Source organism: Triplophysa rosa, linkage group LG15, assembly GCF_024868665.1.
Source record: "Triplophysa rosa linkage group LG15, Trosa_1v2, whole genome shotgun sequence".
Classification (NCBI taxonomy): domain Eukaryota; kingdom Metazoa; phylum Chordata; class Actinopteri; order Cypriniformes; family Nemacheilidae; genus Triplophysa; species Triplophysa rosa.
Window position 1 is genome coordinate 2,053,844 of NC_079904.1, and position 17,500 is coordinate 2,071,343.

General features: G+C 39.5%; 2 protein-coding genes across 2 annotated transcripts in view; both read left to right on the plus strand.

Moving 5' to 3' along the window:
* Positions 1-14,288, plus strand: part of LOC130565669 (cGMP-dependent 3',5'-cyclic phosphodiesterase-like) — a 19,256-nt gene extending 4,968 nt beyond the window's left edge. Inside the window, exons 3-7 of the mRNA XM_057352631.1 lie at positions 5,977-6,086; positions 7,592-7,641; positions 8,359-8,418; positions 13,277-13,424; positions 14,176-14,288. Of these exons, the coding sequence (XP_057208614.1) occupies positions 5,977-6,086; positions 7,592-7,641; positions 8,359-8,418; positions 13,277-13,424; positions 14,176-14,273 (466 nt within the window). The 3' untranslated portion in view covers positions 14,274-14,288. The remainder of the gene's footprint in view (positions 1-5,976; positions 6,087-7,591; positions 7,642-8,358; positions 8,419-13,276; positions 13,425-14,175) is intronic.
* Positions 1-17,500, plus strand: part of LOC130565670 (protein eva-1 homolog C) — an 83,008-nt gene that overhangs the window by 43,752 nt on the left and 21,756 nt on the right. The window lies entirely within an intron of this gene.

A 17,500-nucleotide genomic window follows, 5' to 3' on the forward strand; every position in this document is an offset into this window, starting at 1 on the left:
GTCTAAACAGCAGAAAAATGTCAGTCAAATTTTCTATTTTAATAAAGGGAAATAAATGTGCGTTATGGATGTGACAAAAAAAGGACACGGTTTTTGGGAGACAACAAATTTTGTGGGATTTTTGTGAATTAAAATATACAAACCTGAAGCAATAATACCCAACGAATGCAGAAGGGATGTCTCTTCATAAAACATCAAATAGTTACTTTATTTTAATTTTCATGTGTCCATTCATGGTACTGTTATGGATGTGACAATCCTGAAAATGACACTTATGCTTATAAATAAATCAATAAAAGTAATGCTTTCAAAACTTGACGAGAGACCTCACATGGGAATTTGAACCCACAAATGTTGATATCTGTGCTGTTACCGTAGTAAAAACGTTATTTTTTTCATGGTAAGGTTGACATTTTCACGGAACTGCCACTACAGTGAATTGACCGTAGTATACTTTAGTATTTACTATGGTAAGATTGTACAGCAGCAGGAATGATCATATTCATTTATCTCTATAAACTGAGTGTCCACAGCCTGGTTTAGGATGAGACGGGATCAGACCGTGAATATCTGCTGTCTCGGTGTCTGCAGTAATGACTTTAACATCAGCACACACACAGATGAAAGCATGTGACAGAGAGAAATAAGAGGAGGCAGATGATTCACTTCAGCTCATGTCTGCACATCTCACCAGACATCAGCATCATTCACACATTCAGATTCTGTCTGTCAAACCAACCACACGTGACACACCGAGACTTACATTCCTTTAAAAACAATATTATCGAAAACACTTTACACTAAGGTACCCTGTATTAATGATTAATAAGTCATTCACAAATGCATTATAAAGCAGTTATAACTACATGAATAATACCTGCCAAATAGTGAGCAGGTATAAGAAAAATAACACAACACCCTACAGTGTCCAGTCTGACAGCCTATATTGCAAACGACATCAAGATAATAATGAATCTGCTTTCAAGTCAAATAAATAATGAATAAATGCATTTATTAAGCTTTTATAACATGTGAGTTAAAATGGCTCACTATTTGGCAGGTATTTGGTTAGAATCCCCCTTTTTATTCATGCAGTTATAACTGCTTTATAATGCATTTGTAAACGACTTATTAATCATTAATGAACACATTTATAAATGCTTTATCAAGGGTACCTTAATGTAAAGTGTTACCATATGATCAATTTCGTGGTATCTCAACGGCAAAACTGTCTCAGTATTATGGTGGTCACATGACTGTATGAAACGATACGTAGAGAATGTTGAACAATATAATAGATGTTACCTCTGTCAAGGTTTTATTTTATAAGAGGAAGTTTGAAGTCGTTTGACTCATCTCATACTGTACCTCATACCTCAAAGCAACAGTTATGATCGGAGGATCAAGAAAAGAGGACAGGATATGACATGCTTCATTTACATCAGTGCAATGTTCAAGAATTGCTTATTAAACACCTACAACACTTTCTTACAAGTCTACATTTGTCTTTTTAAATATATTGCGATAAATATTGTACAGCTGGCATTACACCGAGGTATTATCGTACCAAGAGATTTAGATATTGTTACATCCCTATTGTGAACTGTGTTTCACACACACGCACACACACACACACGCACACACACACACACACACACACACGCACACACACACACACACACACGCACACATACACACGCGCGCTTTGGAAATATTGTAGAGGTGTAACAAAATATCGAAGTATCACCTATCGTAATACGAGACATATTAAGAGATGTATCATAGAGCTAAGATGGTTCAATTAAACCTTGAATGTTTTCAATTCTTTAACAAAATAACAAATGTTACTAAAAATTGTTGCCATTTGTGTGTGTAAATTATATATACAGTATATGTATATATATATATGAAGTGTTTGGTTCCAAAATGAGATAAATCTGTTTAAAAATTAATGTTTTTTATTGTTATCATGTTTTTATAGTGTTTTATTGTCTTAGCTGTATTTTTGAGTTATTATGGCTTAAATCAAAACAAACCAAATTCAGTTTGATTGATAATAATTGGAATGCACAATAAATCAAACATGATTTTTGAGAAAAATGATCTAATTTTGGAACCAGACTCTTCATATATACAGTATATATATATATATATGACAAATATCGTGATGCAATCGTAACCGTAAACCCAGTATGGTGTATCGTATTGAACCGTGAGCTGAGCGTATCGTTACAACTTTACAATATTGTAATGTTGTATATATTGAATGGAATAGAGAGAGAGAGATAAAGTGCAGGTGAACAGGTGTATTTCGTGGATGAATGAGGGGAACATGAGGAGGTTCATGAGCTCTGTTCAGTCCTGACCCTCTCAGACACATCTCAAGAAAACTGAGGGATTATCTGTTATCATTAGTCTGCATCTATCAGGTGTTGAATAAAGTCAGTTTTCTCTGTTTTTTCTCCAGATTTTTGATCATCCAGTCAAAGTGAAATTTGCGTATTGTGGAGGCTGATAGTCGGTTACCGTGGTAACGCTGTGAAACGGGCTTGAGAATTTTCATTTAGGCGCTGATCATCTGTTGCTCTTGAACTAAAGGCTGTGATATTTCATAAAGCTGATGATGTGTGCGAGCGGCGCATCTGAATGACAAGAGTGAAGCTCTTTCCACGTCATTTCAGTGTGTGTGTGTGTGCGTGTGTGTGAAATAGCTCAAAAGAGACTTAAATAAATAAAAGATCAAGGCTGAATGTGGAAAATCTCACGGCCGTGTTTAATAATATTTGCTCTCATTAGAATTTGATTCAGGCTGGATGTCCTTGGCACAGCGGCAGGATTGAAATGTGCTTTTGTTGTTGTGTGATAATAACGCGGCTGATAAGAGACGACACCTTTGATTGCGCTCACAATGAAACACGTTTAACCTTCACTGATCACAAACCCAGATCACATGTGTGAAAGACAGACACGAGCATAAAACAACATCAATCCATTAACATGAGAAAAAGAGCTGTCACAGAATGAGAGAGAGAGAGATTCATGTGAAGGCACACATGAAAGAGACTGAAAGAGAGTCATTTTGCGTCACAGAATGAATAAAGAGTGTTTCATGTGATGATAAATTCATCTGAACGTCTGTGATTGCTGTGAAAATGTTCTGCAGTTTATAAAACCTCAAGTGACTTTCTCTCGTGTTCATTCCTACAGTAAGATACACAGACACTTGTGTTTGATTCGTTTCACATCTTTCGGTCTCTTAATGTCTCTAATGTGTGTGTGTGTCCAGTGTGTAATCAAGCTACATGTTGTCATGGGAACTGGCGTGTAGCAGGACTTTAGTTAACTGCGTGTGGGTGAGACAAGTGTCATCTGTCTCTCTCTCTTCTGCTCCGCAACGACTGAAAAATGTTCCGTAATCTGGAAAACTTTCCGCCCTTCTGCAGATCAGCAGCAATGACACACACGCACACACACAAACACGCATGCACACACGCCTGTACACACACACACACACAAACACACATGCATGTGCACACAAACACACAAGCATGCACACAAACACACACACACACACGCAAACAAATGCACACACACACAACACAGACACACACACAAACAATCCCGCACACACACACACGCCTGCGCCCACACACACGCACACACCTGCACACACACAAACGCGCACACAAACACACATGCATGTGCACACAAGCATGCACACAAACACACACACACACACACACACCAAACACACACACACACAGGACACAGGCACTCGCACACACACACACATGCACACACACACACACACACGCACTGCACACACACACACAGCACAACACGCACACAAGCACACGCACCACACACACCACAAGCACGCACACAACACAGCACACCACACACACACACGCACACACACACACACACAGACACAGACAGCACACACACACACACACACACACGACACGCACACACACACACACACACACACAGCCGCACCACCACCACGCACGCACACACACACACACACACACACCCCACACACACACACACGCACGCACACACACACACACACACACACACACACGGAGCGCACGCACACACACACGCACCACCCACCACGCACGCACGCACCACACACACAAGCACCACAACACACACACGCACACAGCACGCACGCACACACACACACACACACACACACACACACACGCACACACACACACACACACACACACACACACACACACACACACACACACACACACACACACACACACACACACACACACACACACACACACACACACACACACACACACACAGACACAGCACGACACACACACACACAGACACCACAGCACACACACACAACACACACAACACGAACACAACACGACACACGACACACACACACACACAGCACACACAGCACACACACACACACACACACGCACACACACACACACACACGCACACGCACAGCACCACACACACACGCAAACAAATGCACACACACAACACAGACACACAATCAAACCCCCACACACACACATGCAAACAAATGCACACACACAACACAGACACACAATCAAACCCACACACACGCAAACAAATGCACACACACAACACAGACACACAATCAAACCCCCACACACACACATGCAAACAAATGCACACACACAACACAGACACACAATCAAACCCACACACACGCAAACAAATGCACACACACAACACAGACACACAATCAAACCCACACACACACACACGCAAACAAATGCACACACACAACACAGACACACACACAAACAAACCCGCACACACAAGCCTGCGCCCACACACAAACACACGCCTGCGCACACACACACACACACACACACACACACACACACACGCAAACAAATGCACACAGACACACACACGCACGCACACATATAAATGCATTTATAGTTATTATCAAAACCTTCTCAGAAACAGCGTTCTCTTTCATGTATTTCTGTGTGTTATTCAGTGCAGTTTCAGGAAAGTCGTTCTTCTCATGTCGGTTTTAAAAGGGTCTTTTCTGCGGCTCTGACCCGTTTGATCTGGTCAGCTGCAGTGAAATCACAGAACAGAGAGAGAAGAATGAACCAACATAAGCAAGAGCGTTTCTCTTAGTAAACCACACACACACACACGCACACACACACACACACGGTTTATTTTCAGAGTGCTGATTTCAGAGAAAAGGGTCCGGCTTTTTCTTCCAAACACAAACTGCAGGTCGAGTCTGTAGGAGAGAGAGAGAGAGAGAGAGAGAGAGATGAGGTGTAAATTGGTTTTCAGCAGCTGAATAGCTCCGGCTGTATTGCCGCAGTGCATGCTGGGATATCTGTCACTGAAGAGATGGGCTTTAAAAAGCTTTTCAGTCGAACAGATGAAACTTTCTTTCTGTTGTGAATGTTTCTCTTTGGGTGATGTTGTATATTCACTGTTGTTGGGTTATAGATGATCCTGTGACGGCTTGTGTTAACTCATTCCTGGGTCAAAGCCAAACATTTTCTCGGTCAGTTTTACTCAACAGTTGGGTTTGTCCATTTCTGACCCGACGCTGGGTTGAACACTTGTGTAGTTGTCATTATGTCGATAAAACGTCAGTTCATTAATAATGTCGTCATGTGTATTATGGGGTGTTTGACATCACACGTCATCTCATAAGGGTGGCAGTCGTGACCAGAAGGTTGCCGGTTGGATCCTCAGGGCCGGCGGGTAACGACTGAGGAGCCCTTGACCAAGGCACCTGACCCCTACTTGCTCCCCGGGTGCTGCAGTGATAGCTGCCCACTGCTCCGGGTGGACGTGTGGTCACCACTTGTGTGCGTGTGTTCACTACTCTCTGGATGGGTTAAAAGCAGAGGTCACATTTCGGGTATGGGTCACCATATCTGACTAATAGGTCACTTTCACTTTCATCCGTGTTTATGTGTGTTTCAGAGATGCAGTTAAACAGCAGAAGAGAATCCAGTGTGCTGGTCTGCCGTCATCAGGACTCCACGAGAAACACACCAACTCACTGGCCGCTCCATTACCACCTGATAAACGAGGTGTGTGTGCGTGCGTGTGTGTGTGTGTGTGTGCGTGCGTGTGTGTGTGCGTGCGAGTGTGTGTGTGTGCGTGCGTGCGTGTGTGTGTGAGTGCGTGCGTGTGTGTGTGTGAGTGCGTGCGTGCATGCGTGCGTGCGTGCGTGTGTGTGAGTGCGTGCGTGTGTGTGAGTGCGTGCGTGTGTGTGCGTGCGTGCGTGTGTGAGTGTGTGTGTGTGTGTGTGTGTGTGTGAGCATGAGCGTGTGTGTGTGTGTGCGTGCATGCATACGTACGTGTTTAGATGGAGAAAGAGGAGGCTTTTAGGGAAAGTGAGCTCTTAAAAAGTAAGAAGGTTTTTCATTTACACTGTTGATCTTTTAGCCCACTTTCATCAGATTTTTTTACTTTTTCATCAAACTCTCTCTCGCTCTCTTTCTCTTCTTGTTCCCATGGTGACTATGACCACGTAAAACTATTTTTATCAGGGCAACAATACAACCTTCAGAAGTTCAGACAGCAAACATCAGGACGCTGCGCGCGTGGGTGTGTTTACAGAAGTATTTACATAAAGAAATGCTCTGAATTCATTACAGTTCATCACAGGAAATATTGTCATCCCTCTATTGTGTAATATTGTGTTGACAGTAAAAGTGTGTACAGTATTTTGACAGAAATGGCAGACGTACGTTTCTTCTATAGACCAGTTTGCGAGATGTAAACACTGGTCCAGAAGCACTTCCAGTTTCAGTTTTTATTTATTTATTAGTAGTATTTTTAACATACAGTATATTATCAAATGTGATCGTATGTCAAGATATGTGTTTAACTTCTTTTATCGGTTATAGATGATGAGTTCCAAAAGAGATAACTCTGTTTTAACATTTTAAATGTTAATGTTTTAATTGTGTTAGTTAGCTGTATTTTTTAGTTACTATGGCTTAATGGCAGTTTGATTGATATTAATTGGAATTCCCAATAAATAAACATGATTTTTGAACAAAATAAAAAAAGGAGTTTTCTCATTTAGGAAATAAACTCTTCAGATATTCTGGAAGGTTTGTGTAACTGAAACAGGAAGTTCTTCTGGACCAGCATTGAACCAGCACTGTTAATGTCATCTGAAGAGGTCTATAGAGAGATCTGTCGATGATAGAAGAATTATTGTTGAAAATCTATCAGGTGAAAATAAAAAGAATTATGTTTATGTTTCAAATATGCATGCATTATTTGGTGTTCTTCTCTGAACTCTTCAAATGTTTTTACAGAATTCAGTAATCTGTCAGACACTGTGGAGCCCAAACCTCGCAGCCATATAGAGCTATAGGCATAATCACACTATCAAAGATTTGACACCAGACTGGAACTGGAATATGTGTTTGGGTGAATCTGCCTTTGATGGCGTAAAACGCACGTCTAGCTTTCTCTTTCAGTGCATTCACTGCCAGACCAAAACCACCTGACGCGCTGATGTTTAGGCCGAGATAATGGTAGTGTAAAGTGTGTTCTCTCTCTCTCTCTCTCTCTCTAGTGCTCATCATGCCGTTAGTTGATGAGGGGACGGTGACATCAGTGATTGTGGTGAGTTGTGATGATGTCTCTCTCTCTTCATGTGGTTTCACACCTGTGTTTAAATGCTGCTGTGTTCTGCTGGATTTCTCTCTTTGGAGCGTCTTCAGGGAAATTCCTTCTCACTTGTTATTTTTAACAAGCTGCTTAATGTTGCTTCATTCAACGCGCAGTTTATTTCAAATTGAGTAATAAAACTTTATGCTTTAGTTCGGCATCAGCGACACTCGTAATAAAATCGGCCATGGAGACGGGTGACATCAGAACAAGGACGTGTTTTATCTCTAACTCTCTTCCAAACTCAATACTAAACCTGTTCCAGACAGTCTGAAGATAACCAAACTCACGGCATGTGTCCCTGCATGATAAGGCAATCCCAGAATGCACTGCCATGAGTGAGGCCTGAGTAGACAGCCTGGCTTCATATCATCTGATGTGTCTCATGGGAAATGTGTGTGTGTGCTTATAGTCTCTCTGGGACTCAACCCTGTGACCCCTACATGAATTAAAGTGTGTGTGTGTGTGTGCGTGCGTGCGTGTGTGTGTGTGCGTGCGTGCGTGCGTGCGTGCGTGCGTGCGTGCGTGCGTGTGTGTGTGTGCGTGCGTGCGCGCGCGTGCGTGCGTGCGTGCGTGCGTGCATGCGTGCGTGCGTGTGTGTGTGTGTGTGTGTGTGTGTGCAGGTCATCTGCTGAAGGAAATAATGAATCGTGTGTATTGTCTCTCTCACAGCTCTGCTGTAAAACTCTGACAGAACAAGACGAACAAAACCTGAACGTCCTGGAAAAACACGTAAGACACACACACCACATGAGTGTTTTCTGTAAAATGAAACATACTTTGCATAAATTAGGATCATATATCTGACATTTTATAATTAAACGTACCATGGTAAAAGAGCCTCCTGCAGTTTTTGTTGCTGGTGTGAATAAAAATGCTCCTGTAATAACCGCTGCTACTCTATAATATAGATGTAGTGTAAACATACTCATATGAAATGCTCATATCATATTTTTTACATTCAGTGCGTTTACATGCACCAAATAAACGGATATCTATAAAACATCAGCTTATAAAAGATACCTGTTTTCACATGTTTACATGCATATCAACAAACTGGCTATGCAGAAAACCGCGTTGTCATGGAAGTTGGAGACTTTTTTTTCATCGGTCACATTTTATTTTATTGAAGTTAACACATTTAAAAAAAAGGCATTAACCATCAACATTAAATACAATAATTTTCAAGGCAGACATAGCTGACTATAATATATGACAGCAATATATCTTAAGTCAATATAGAATGGGGAAAAGATAGAAAAGAAAAAGACAAAAAAACAAAAAAAATCCCCTTACATTAATTACATTTGAAGGATAAACTTTTGCAAGGGGTAGCAAGAAATTATAAGGCACTCAAGTCATTGAAAAAAAATTGGCTCTTATTATAGCTTTATCATTTAAATGGGTATAAAGAGATGTGGCAAATGCTTCAAGTTCATTTGTAAAAAAAGAAAAGGAAGGAGGGGTTTTCAAAAAGTAAGTTTGAGACTTGCCAAATTTCTTGCGTGGAGTGACATCACCAGCGCCTGACCCCCAGTTAACTTCCAGTTTGTGTTTGGCTTAGTGTCTAATAATATAACTATTTATATTTGATTTAATTTATGTTAATATTAACTTGTATTATTAATATATTGTATAATAATTGTATTAAATAAAAGATTTGTTGAATTTTCTTGCATGTTCATTTTATTAAATAATAAATTGGTCGCATTTAAAGAAACCGTATGGTACAGTGACATCTAGCGGTTGAGCTTGGTATCGCAGTCTAAATTCAAAATATTAGAGAGACAAGTTTAGCCAAGAAACGCTTCTTCTCGGTTTCTTTTGATTGTTATCAGAAATAATCTACAGGCGCTCTATTGTTTGTGAATGTGTACCGGAAGTTAAGGTGGGCTCACAAAAGTGCGTGTGCGCAGTAACGTACTGTATGTTTATGTTGTTAGGATGAAACCGTCGATAGTAAATAAAAATGCAGCGGGAAATCGGTCAGAAGGTGTATTTTTATATCTCTTCTCATATCCGCAGTACCTGCATATGCAACAATAGTTTTTCATTTTGCCGTTTTTACATCAACTGCATGATTGGAGAGCGGACTTTTATGCGTTATTACTTCTGTTTGAGACGTTTATGCGCTGTCAGACATGCGCACATAAACAAAACTGAGAGAAAACCGGTAAAGGTGTTTACAAGCATTGCGAAATCGGCATAATGGGCAAAAAACGACCTCTGTCGAGCGGGTGTTGCTTACGCTGTTTATGTTTATCCCAGATAAAAGAAAACCGTTTTACACGTTTGCATGACCTTACTTGTTATCAGCTTATTAAGATTAATCGGAGTGAGACTGTACATGTAAACACACTCATTTTTGTTGTTTTTTTGTTTATCTTTCGTCTGGCTGGAATAAGCCAGATGAAATGTTGGTCTTCTGAACAGGGCTCGTATGTATAAAACTTCTCAGAAGTGCTCTTAAGAGTAGTCTTAAACTTTGACTTAAGTGTCAAAAAAGTCTTAGTAAGAAGTAGGAGTTTTTTAAGAGTAGGAGACTTTTATAAAGAAGCTAAAAGCAACTTTCAGTAAAGTTTAAGACTGATTGTTAAATTCTGACTTAAGTGTTGTAAATTAAGGACTACAATGATTTAAACACAACATGGCCGCCCTTGACCTCTGAATCAGCCAATAGGGAGCCTGCAAGGGTGAAGTCACAGCAGCATGGCACCATATATTCCTAGCTGAATTAAGACATTACTTAATTCAGACATTACATTGATATATATATATATATATATATTTTTTAAATTTATATATACAGCTGCAATCCATAACTTATTTGGGTAAATTAAACCTAAATTTAGTATTGGGCAAGGACATAAAAAGGAGTGTCGAAAACTGTCTGCCTCCCTTCCCCTGGTTTACAACGGTAAGCTTATCATAGTGATTGATATATTGAGCTGAACCATTCTGTGGGAAATGTGACATCAGGTCATTTCAACCCGTATGAAGATAAATGCATAAAGTGACCTGCAATTTCATTTTTCAAACAGAGATGCAAAAGTTAAGAATTGCAGTTTCAAACATTTATTATGCATTATACGCAAAAATATTACAAATATGTATCCATTTTGGCTCGGTTTCACACACTTTTAAAGAACAGTGAATTTAAATAATGAAGCTGCTGAATCACATCCTTCTGTATTACACTCACAGCTGGATATAAAGAAAAGACCAAAGCTGCAAATCCTTAAAAATGGATTTAACCTTTTCTTGTATATTATTCTATTATTTCATTAACTCCCTGTCATCATATCATTCCAACACATTGTTTCTTTCTTTGTAAAGTCCACGGTATCTGCCTCTGTACTGGCATCTTTTTCCTCTTCAGGAGACCTCTTCAGCTCTCTTCAGTCATTTAGGAGCTGAGACCTAGTCTTAACATGAATGAACCTTTATCAATCACTCGTATTCTTAAGTGTAAGAATAAGAGTAAAATGACGTCACTCTTAGAATTTTGACACTTTATATCCCAGATCTATAAGACTGCGGAGTTTAAATATGAAACGTGAAGGGTTTGTGAGGGTTCTCTGGCAGGGTTCAGTCGAGTCAAAAGCACCTCATGTTTCATTTTCAGTTATAAGGGTCCACACGCTTTCATCATACCACCATCATCATCTTCATTAGAACTCACACACACTTCACAAAGCTTTGATTCTGATGATTAGAGAAGCAATTTAACATCAGACGAGTTTAAAAGCATCTCAAATGAGAAAAGAATGAGAAGGAGAGATAAAAACAGAGAGAACAGAAGCTCTAGACTGCAAAAGAGTCCCGACAGAAATGTTAGAGATTTACGAGTATGTGATAACGTTCATCCAAACGGTTGTTACATAAAATAAAAACTCTAACATGGGTTTGAATCACGTGTCTCGAAATGTCACGACTGACCAATCAAAACCAAGTGTTTCCTAGAGACACATGACAGGTGTGGATCAGTGCACAGACTGACGGTTAACAAGTTTACATGTCAGGGACGAAGTCTACTAGTGCAAATGAGACACTTCTTTGATTTACTTAACAAAATAAGATTTTAAAAATGCATTCCTTATCACAGTGTTCTCAAACTGGTGGGCCCCAGGATGTGTCCATGTGGCATTGTATGAAATGTAGAAATTTATCATAGATTTTAGGCAATCAAACATCAGAAAAATAAGACCACCGACCAAAAGATTTGATGTTCTAGCATTGTAAAACTGAACATGTTTTTGGTTGAATTAAAATTCCAAGCAGTGTTGGGTGTTACTAGTTACTAAGTAATTAGTTACTGTAATTTAATTACTTTCCCCTTGAAAAGTAAAGTAAGGGATTACTCATATTTTTTCTTTAATTTATTTAGTTACTTCTGTAATTAAACTAAATACTTCAATATATTCAATAGTGGAAAGACATCAAAATTATAAGTCTAACTTTAAAATGAATGCTTTAATGTGTCCTTCTCACATTTGTATACTTTGGTCGGTTAATAAGAATAATTGATGTAGTTTTATATGATTTATTTGAATGAATTAAGAGCCGTTTCGTGTCTATCCTTGAATCACTTAACTAATCAAGGTTGATGTAGGATATAGAAAGTAATTAGTAATAAGTAATTAAATACTTTTTGGAGAGAGTCATTTGTACAGTAATCTAATTACACTGTTGAATATGTAATAAGTAACTAGTAACAAATTACTTTTTCACAGTAACTTAACACTGATTCCTAAGTCTTTATTTTGGGGGGCGGCAAAGCGAGGCACTCTTCACAAAAGGGGCCTTACAACGAAAACGTTTGAGAAGCACTACCTTATTATTTGTAATGTACTGAAATATTTTCTTATATAGTTTCATAGTTTTCATATCTTGTATTGTGAGGTATTCTGCGCACGGATGCAGTGCATTTACAGAAATTTACATTGAAAAATATATCACAACATGTGATCCTTTTGGCTTTTACATGGATGAAACCACACTTCACGTGTGATTGTGAAAATCAGGAGTTTTTTTCCTGTAAGGACAGAGACTATATTCACACTAACCTGACGTCTCACAGATGTTGAAATACAGGATGTGACAGTTGGTCTCTGCGCTGTGTGTTGGAGACGCCCGGCGTGAATAAAGAGAAAAGAGAAAAACTGTCGCTCTCCATTTGCTGTGTTTGACCCGCTGATGTTTGTGCATTTGAGAGTCACAGAAACATGACAGAATATAAAACTAAACGGAAACATCAGGACAAGAATTCAAATGAAGGCCATTTAGAAAGCCGCACAGAAGGTCTGACACGTTTCTGAAAATTAAGATGCAGAACGAAAAGCTATTATCATTAACCAGATTCAGACGCTCTTTCTGTCATCACACAGAGAGAGAGAGAGAGAGAGCGAGCGTGTTTCCTTTGTCATTTTGTGTTCGGAGAGGTTGTTAAAGAAACATGACATGACATGATCTACTTCCATGTGTCATGTTAAAGAAATGAAAACGCTCGTGTTGTTGTGAAGCCGTATGAACGAGGAAGAATGGTAAAATGATATCATGTCTCTTGACACTCCTTGTGTTGTGTGTTCAGCTCACTGTGGCCTGTAAACGGGTTCAACACATGCAGAGATGCTCCAAACAGCCCCGCGCTCTGACCCACAATGCACCAGTGGAGGTCAAAGCCAGCACACGACCGGAGGACTACAGAGAACTCGACCGCAAGATCCTACAGCTGTGTGGTGAGAGACACAAACACATGAGGATTTACACCCAGTTCTCTTTTGTGATCTGATGACGACTGACGTGACCATAGACGGGGGTAAATTGGGCCGGGCCGTCCGGGGCGGAGACTGACCGTCTCGCTTTTCACTTGGCAAAAGAAGCACTAAAAACAACGTCTTTATCTCTTTCTTTCGACTAAGTGACGATGGGCTGTTTGGGGGGAGATATATTCAGTTTGGAGCGCGCGCGCCCTTGTGTTTCCTTCCTGCAGCCCCCAGCCGCTTCGAGTCGTAATGAGCTGTTTGTGAAGAAAGCTCGGCTTCCAAATGATGTCATTTCAATCCAATTCAAGCATTTAAAGCGCTTTCTTCATGGTGCGTGCGGCAAGTTAATGGGTCATCAGTCATTGTGAATGCTGTATGACGTTTTGACAGAAAAGTGCTAGAAATACACATGCATACAATTCTGTGGACGTTAATAAATGAAGATATACAAGGAAAGGGCAGAGGTCGACAGAAAGATTTGATTCTTATCGCATGTAGCTTTGTAAACTGCTGGCATCTAGAATGAGTTTGATCAGCATTTTATTGTTCATAGCAAAAGGCTCTCTCAACTTATATTTTACAGCTACTTAATAAGATTATAAGCTTCGTATACGCACCGCTCTAAATCCCCCACAGAGCCCTGCACATAACAAATGCCAATTTAACCCCTGACCATAGACATGTATACATAGATGACACAGACATGATGTGATGTGATTGACAGGTGAGCTGTGTGATCTAGATGCCGCATCTCTACAACTTAAAGTCATCAAATATGTGAGTATATCAATCACAGTCTTCTGTCCTAAAAGCTCTGGGTAATGTGTGTGTGTGTGTGTGTGTGTGTGTGTGTGTGTGTGTGTGTGTGTGCATGCGTGCGTGCATGTGTGTGTGTGTGTTTTTGTGTGTGTATGCGTGCGTGCGTGCGTGGGTGTGTGTGTGTGTGCGTGCGCGCACGCGGGAGTGTGTGTGTGTGCGTGCGCGGGAGTGTGTGTGTGTGCGTGCATGCGTGCGCGGGAGTGTGTGTGTGTGTGCCTGCGTGTGTGCGTGGGTGTGTGTGTGGGTGTGGGTGTGTGCATGAGCGTGCGTGCATGTGTGTTGGACGTGTCCTTGCTGGAGTACGAGGGGCATTTACAGCAGAATTCGTCTATTTTCCTCCCCGCTCGTAGAGAATGTCTGCTGTGTTTATGCATGAGGAAGGTCGAATGGCTTTTATTTATGGTTGAGTTTCAGATAAGAGTGTTTTTGAGCGTCAGCACCTGGTGAAGGTCATTCACACATTCACTACAGTCCTGTGAGATTCTTATTAAATAACAACAATGTAAAGAAATCAACTGATCAAATTTCCATTGACGGTCACTGGACAGATCGTGGTTTTATTTTCCACAGACAGAGATCAGACCAGACTCTATAGTAGCATCGCATGTATTCTTCAATCCCAGAATGCACTGCGGTGATCTCTGTCATCACTTTAGAGAGGTGTTGAATATAAAAGAGAGTTTTGTTTTTAGATGCGCTGCTTTAGACGGGTTTTCTTCTGCTCTAGACATCACATGAGAAACAGCTCTGGTGTTTGTTTTCAGTGTTGACTAAAAAATGATGCTATTCATGTATACTCTTTTAAAGTTAACATCCAGAAGCAAATGACCCACAGATTTTAAACGTAAGCATTTATTGACAAACGGGTAATGCTCTCTCATTTCTAAGGTGTGTGTTTGATTTTCTACAGGTCAGTGCTACACTTTATTAATTATTCACACAATAAGCGTATTTATATTTCTACTATAGGGATGTAACAATATTATGGATATGGTGTAATTATCACAATATCACAAAACTGTCTCAATATTATGGATATGGTGTAATTATCACAATATCACAAAACTGTCTCAGTATTATGGTGGTCACATGACTGTATGAAACGATACGTAGAGAATGTTGAACAATATAATAGATGTTACCTCTGTCAAGGTCCGTCTGATGCAGTGATTTTATTTGATAAAAGGGATTTTTAGGTCATTAACTCACACCTCAAAGCAACAGTTATGATCAGAGAATCAAGTAAAGAGGACGGCACGTTTCTAAGTCATCATTTGTCATTTAAAATATCGCACTAAATATCATACAGTGGACTTTACACTGCAAAACATGTCATTCTTACTAAGCATTTTTGTCTTGTTTTTAGTAAAAATATCTAAAACTTCTTAAATCAATGCACAATTACTTGACAAGAAAAGTGACCTAAGATATTTGGTCTTGTTTTATGAAAAATAATATAAGAATGAAGTAAGTTTATGGTCAAAACAAGCAAAAAAAATCTGCCAACGGGGTGAGATAGATCAACGTGAATTTAGTTTGACCTTTTTCTCAAGTACCTATTTTCTCACCCCATTGGCAGATGTTTTTGCTTGTTTTTACCATAAACTTACTTCATTCTTATATTTTTCTCCTTAAAAAGAGACTAAATATGTTAGGTCACTTTTCTTGTCAAGAAAGTGCATTTTGATTTAAGAATGTTTAGAGATTTGTACTACAAAACAAGAGGAAAAGACTTGGTAAGAATATCTTTTTTGCAGTGTAGTAAATTAGATTTGCCATTATTTGTAATAATCCAGTGAGATTTTGACATTGTTACAATTCCCAATGTTCTACAAGTATTGTTTTATTGGATTAATTAAGGAACATTCAGAGTGTGTGATCACATGATAAATGTTTTTTGTTTCATGATAAACTGATGTTGGACACAGAAACAGTGTATTTTTCTATTTACCTAACTTTCATTAAATCTAAAACAGGACTTGATATGTGAAATGAGTTTTTATATTATGTCCTTCAGTGCTGTTTCTCGGTATTTCTGGGTGTTTTGTTGTCTCGGAAACTGATTGAATTAATTCATGATGAAAACCCGATTGAATAGACTAGAATCCACGTGAGACTATAATACAAAAAAGCAGTTTACTTTTTATAGAATGACTTGTTGTTTCTGTTTGTTTTACTTAATAACATGAGATGAGCCCGTTTAGCCAAAATGTTAAAAACTATAAAATGTAAAAATAACGCAAAATACACATCACAATACACACAACAACACAGCACACAAGCAGCACACACACGACACAACACACACACACACCCCACGACACATTCACACAACTACACACACACACACAACACACACACACACACAACACACACACACACACACCCACACACACACACACACACACACAACACACACACACACAACACACACCACCACACACACACACACACACACACACACACACACACACACACACACACACACACAGGCTTTGGTTGACTATCCCCGTGGGGACAGTCCATAGGCGTAATGTTTTTATACTGTACAAACTGTATATTCTATCCCCTATCCCTAACCCTATCCCTAAACCTAAAGATCATAGAACACTTTTTGCATTTTTAGATTTGTAAAAAATATTGTTCTGTACAATTTATTAGCTTTTTTGCCCCTGGGGACCTCAATTTTGGTCCCCACGGTGACACGAGTCCCCATGTGTTGGTGTGTATTCAGGTTTAGGTCCCCACCGGGATATACAAACATGAACACACACACACACACACCGTCTGGTTTATTATCTCCGTGGGGACAGTCCATAGGCGTAATGTTTTTTATACTGTACAAACTGTATATTCTATCCCCTATCCCTAAACCTACCCCTAAACCTATAAGATCATAGAAAACTTTATGCATTTTTAGATTTTTAAAAAATATTGTTCTGTACAATTTATAAGATTTTTTAGAAGCAGTTAGCGTGTCCGTGTCTCTCGATTGTGCGTTGTGTCGTTGACTCTGAATCTTGTTTTAGTGTACTGTCTGAAATTCTCTCAAACTGGATTGTTCTGTAGCTGGAGGAACTGTTCAATCATTGTCTGTTGTCATGGAGATCAGAGCAGCGGGTACAAGATGAGTGTGATAATTGACAAACATATTCAATCACATTCATGTTTGTTTTTTTTTGTTTGTTTGTTTCATGCTTCAGACGATACTCACCTCAGTCTGCGTGTTT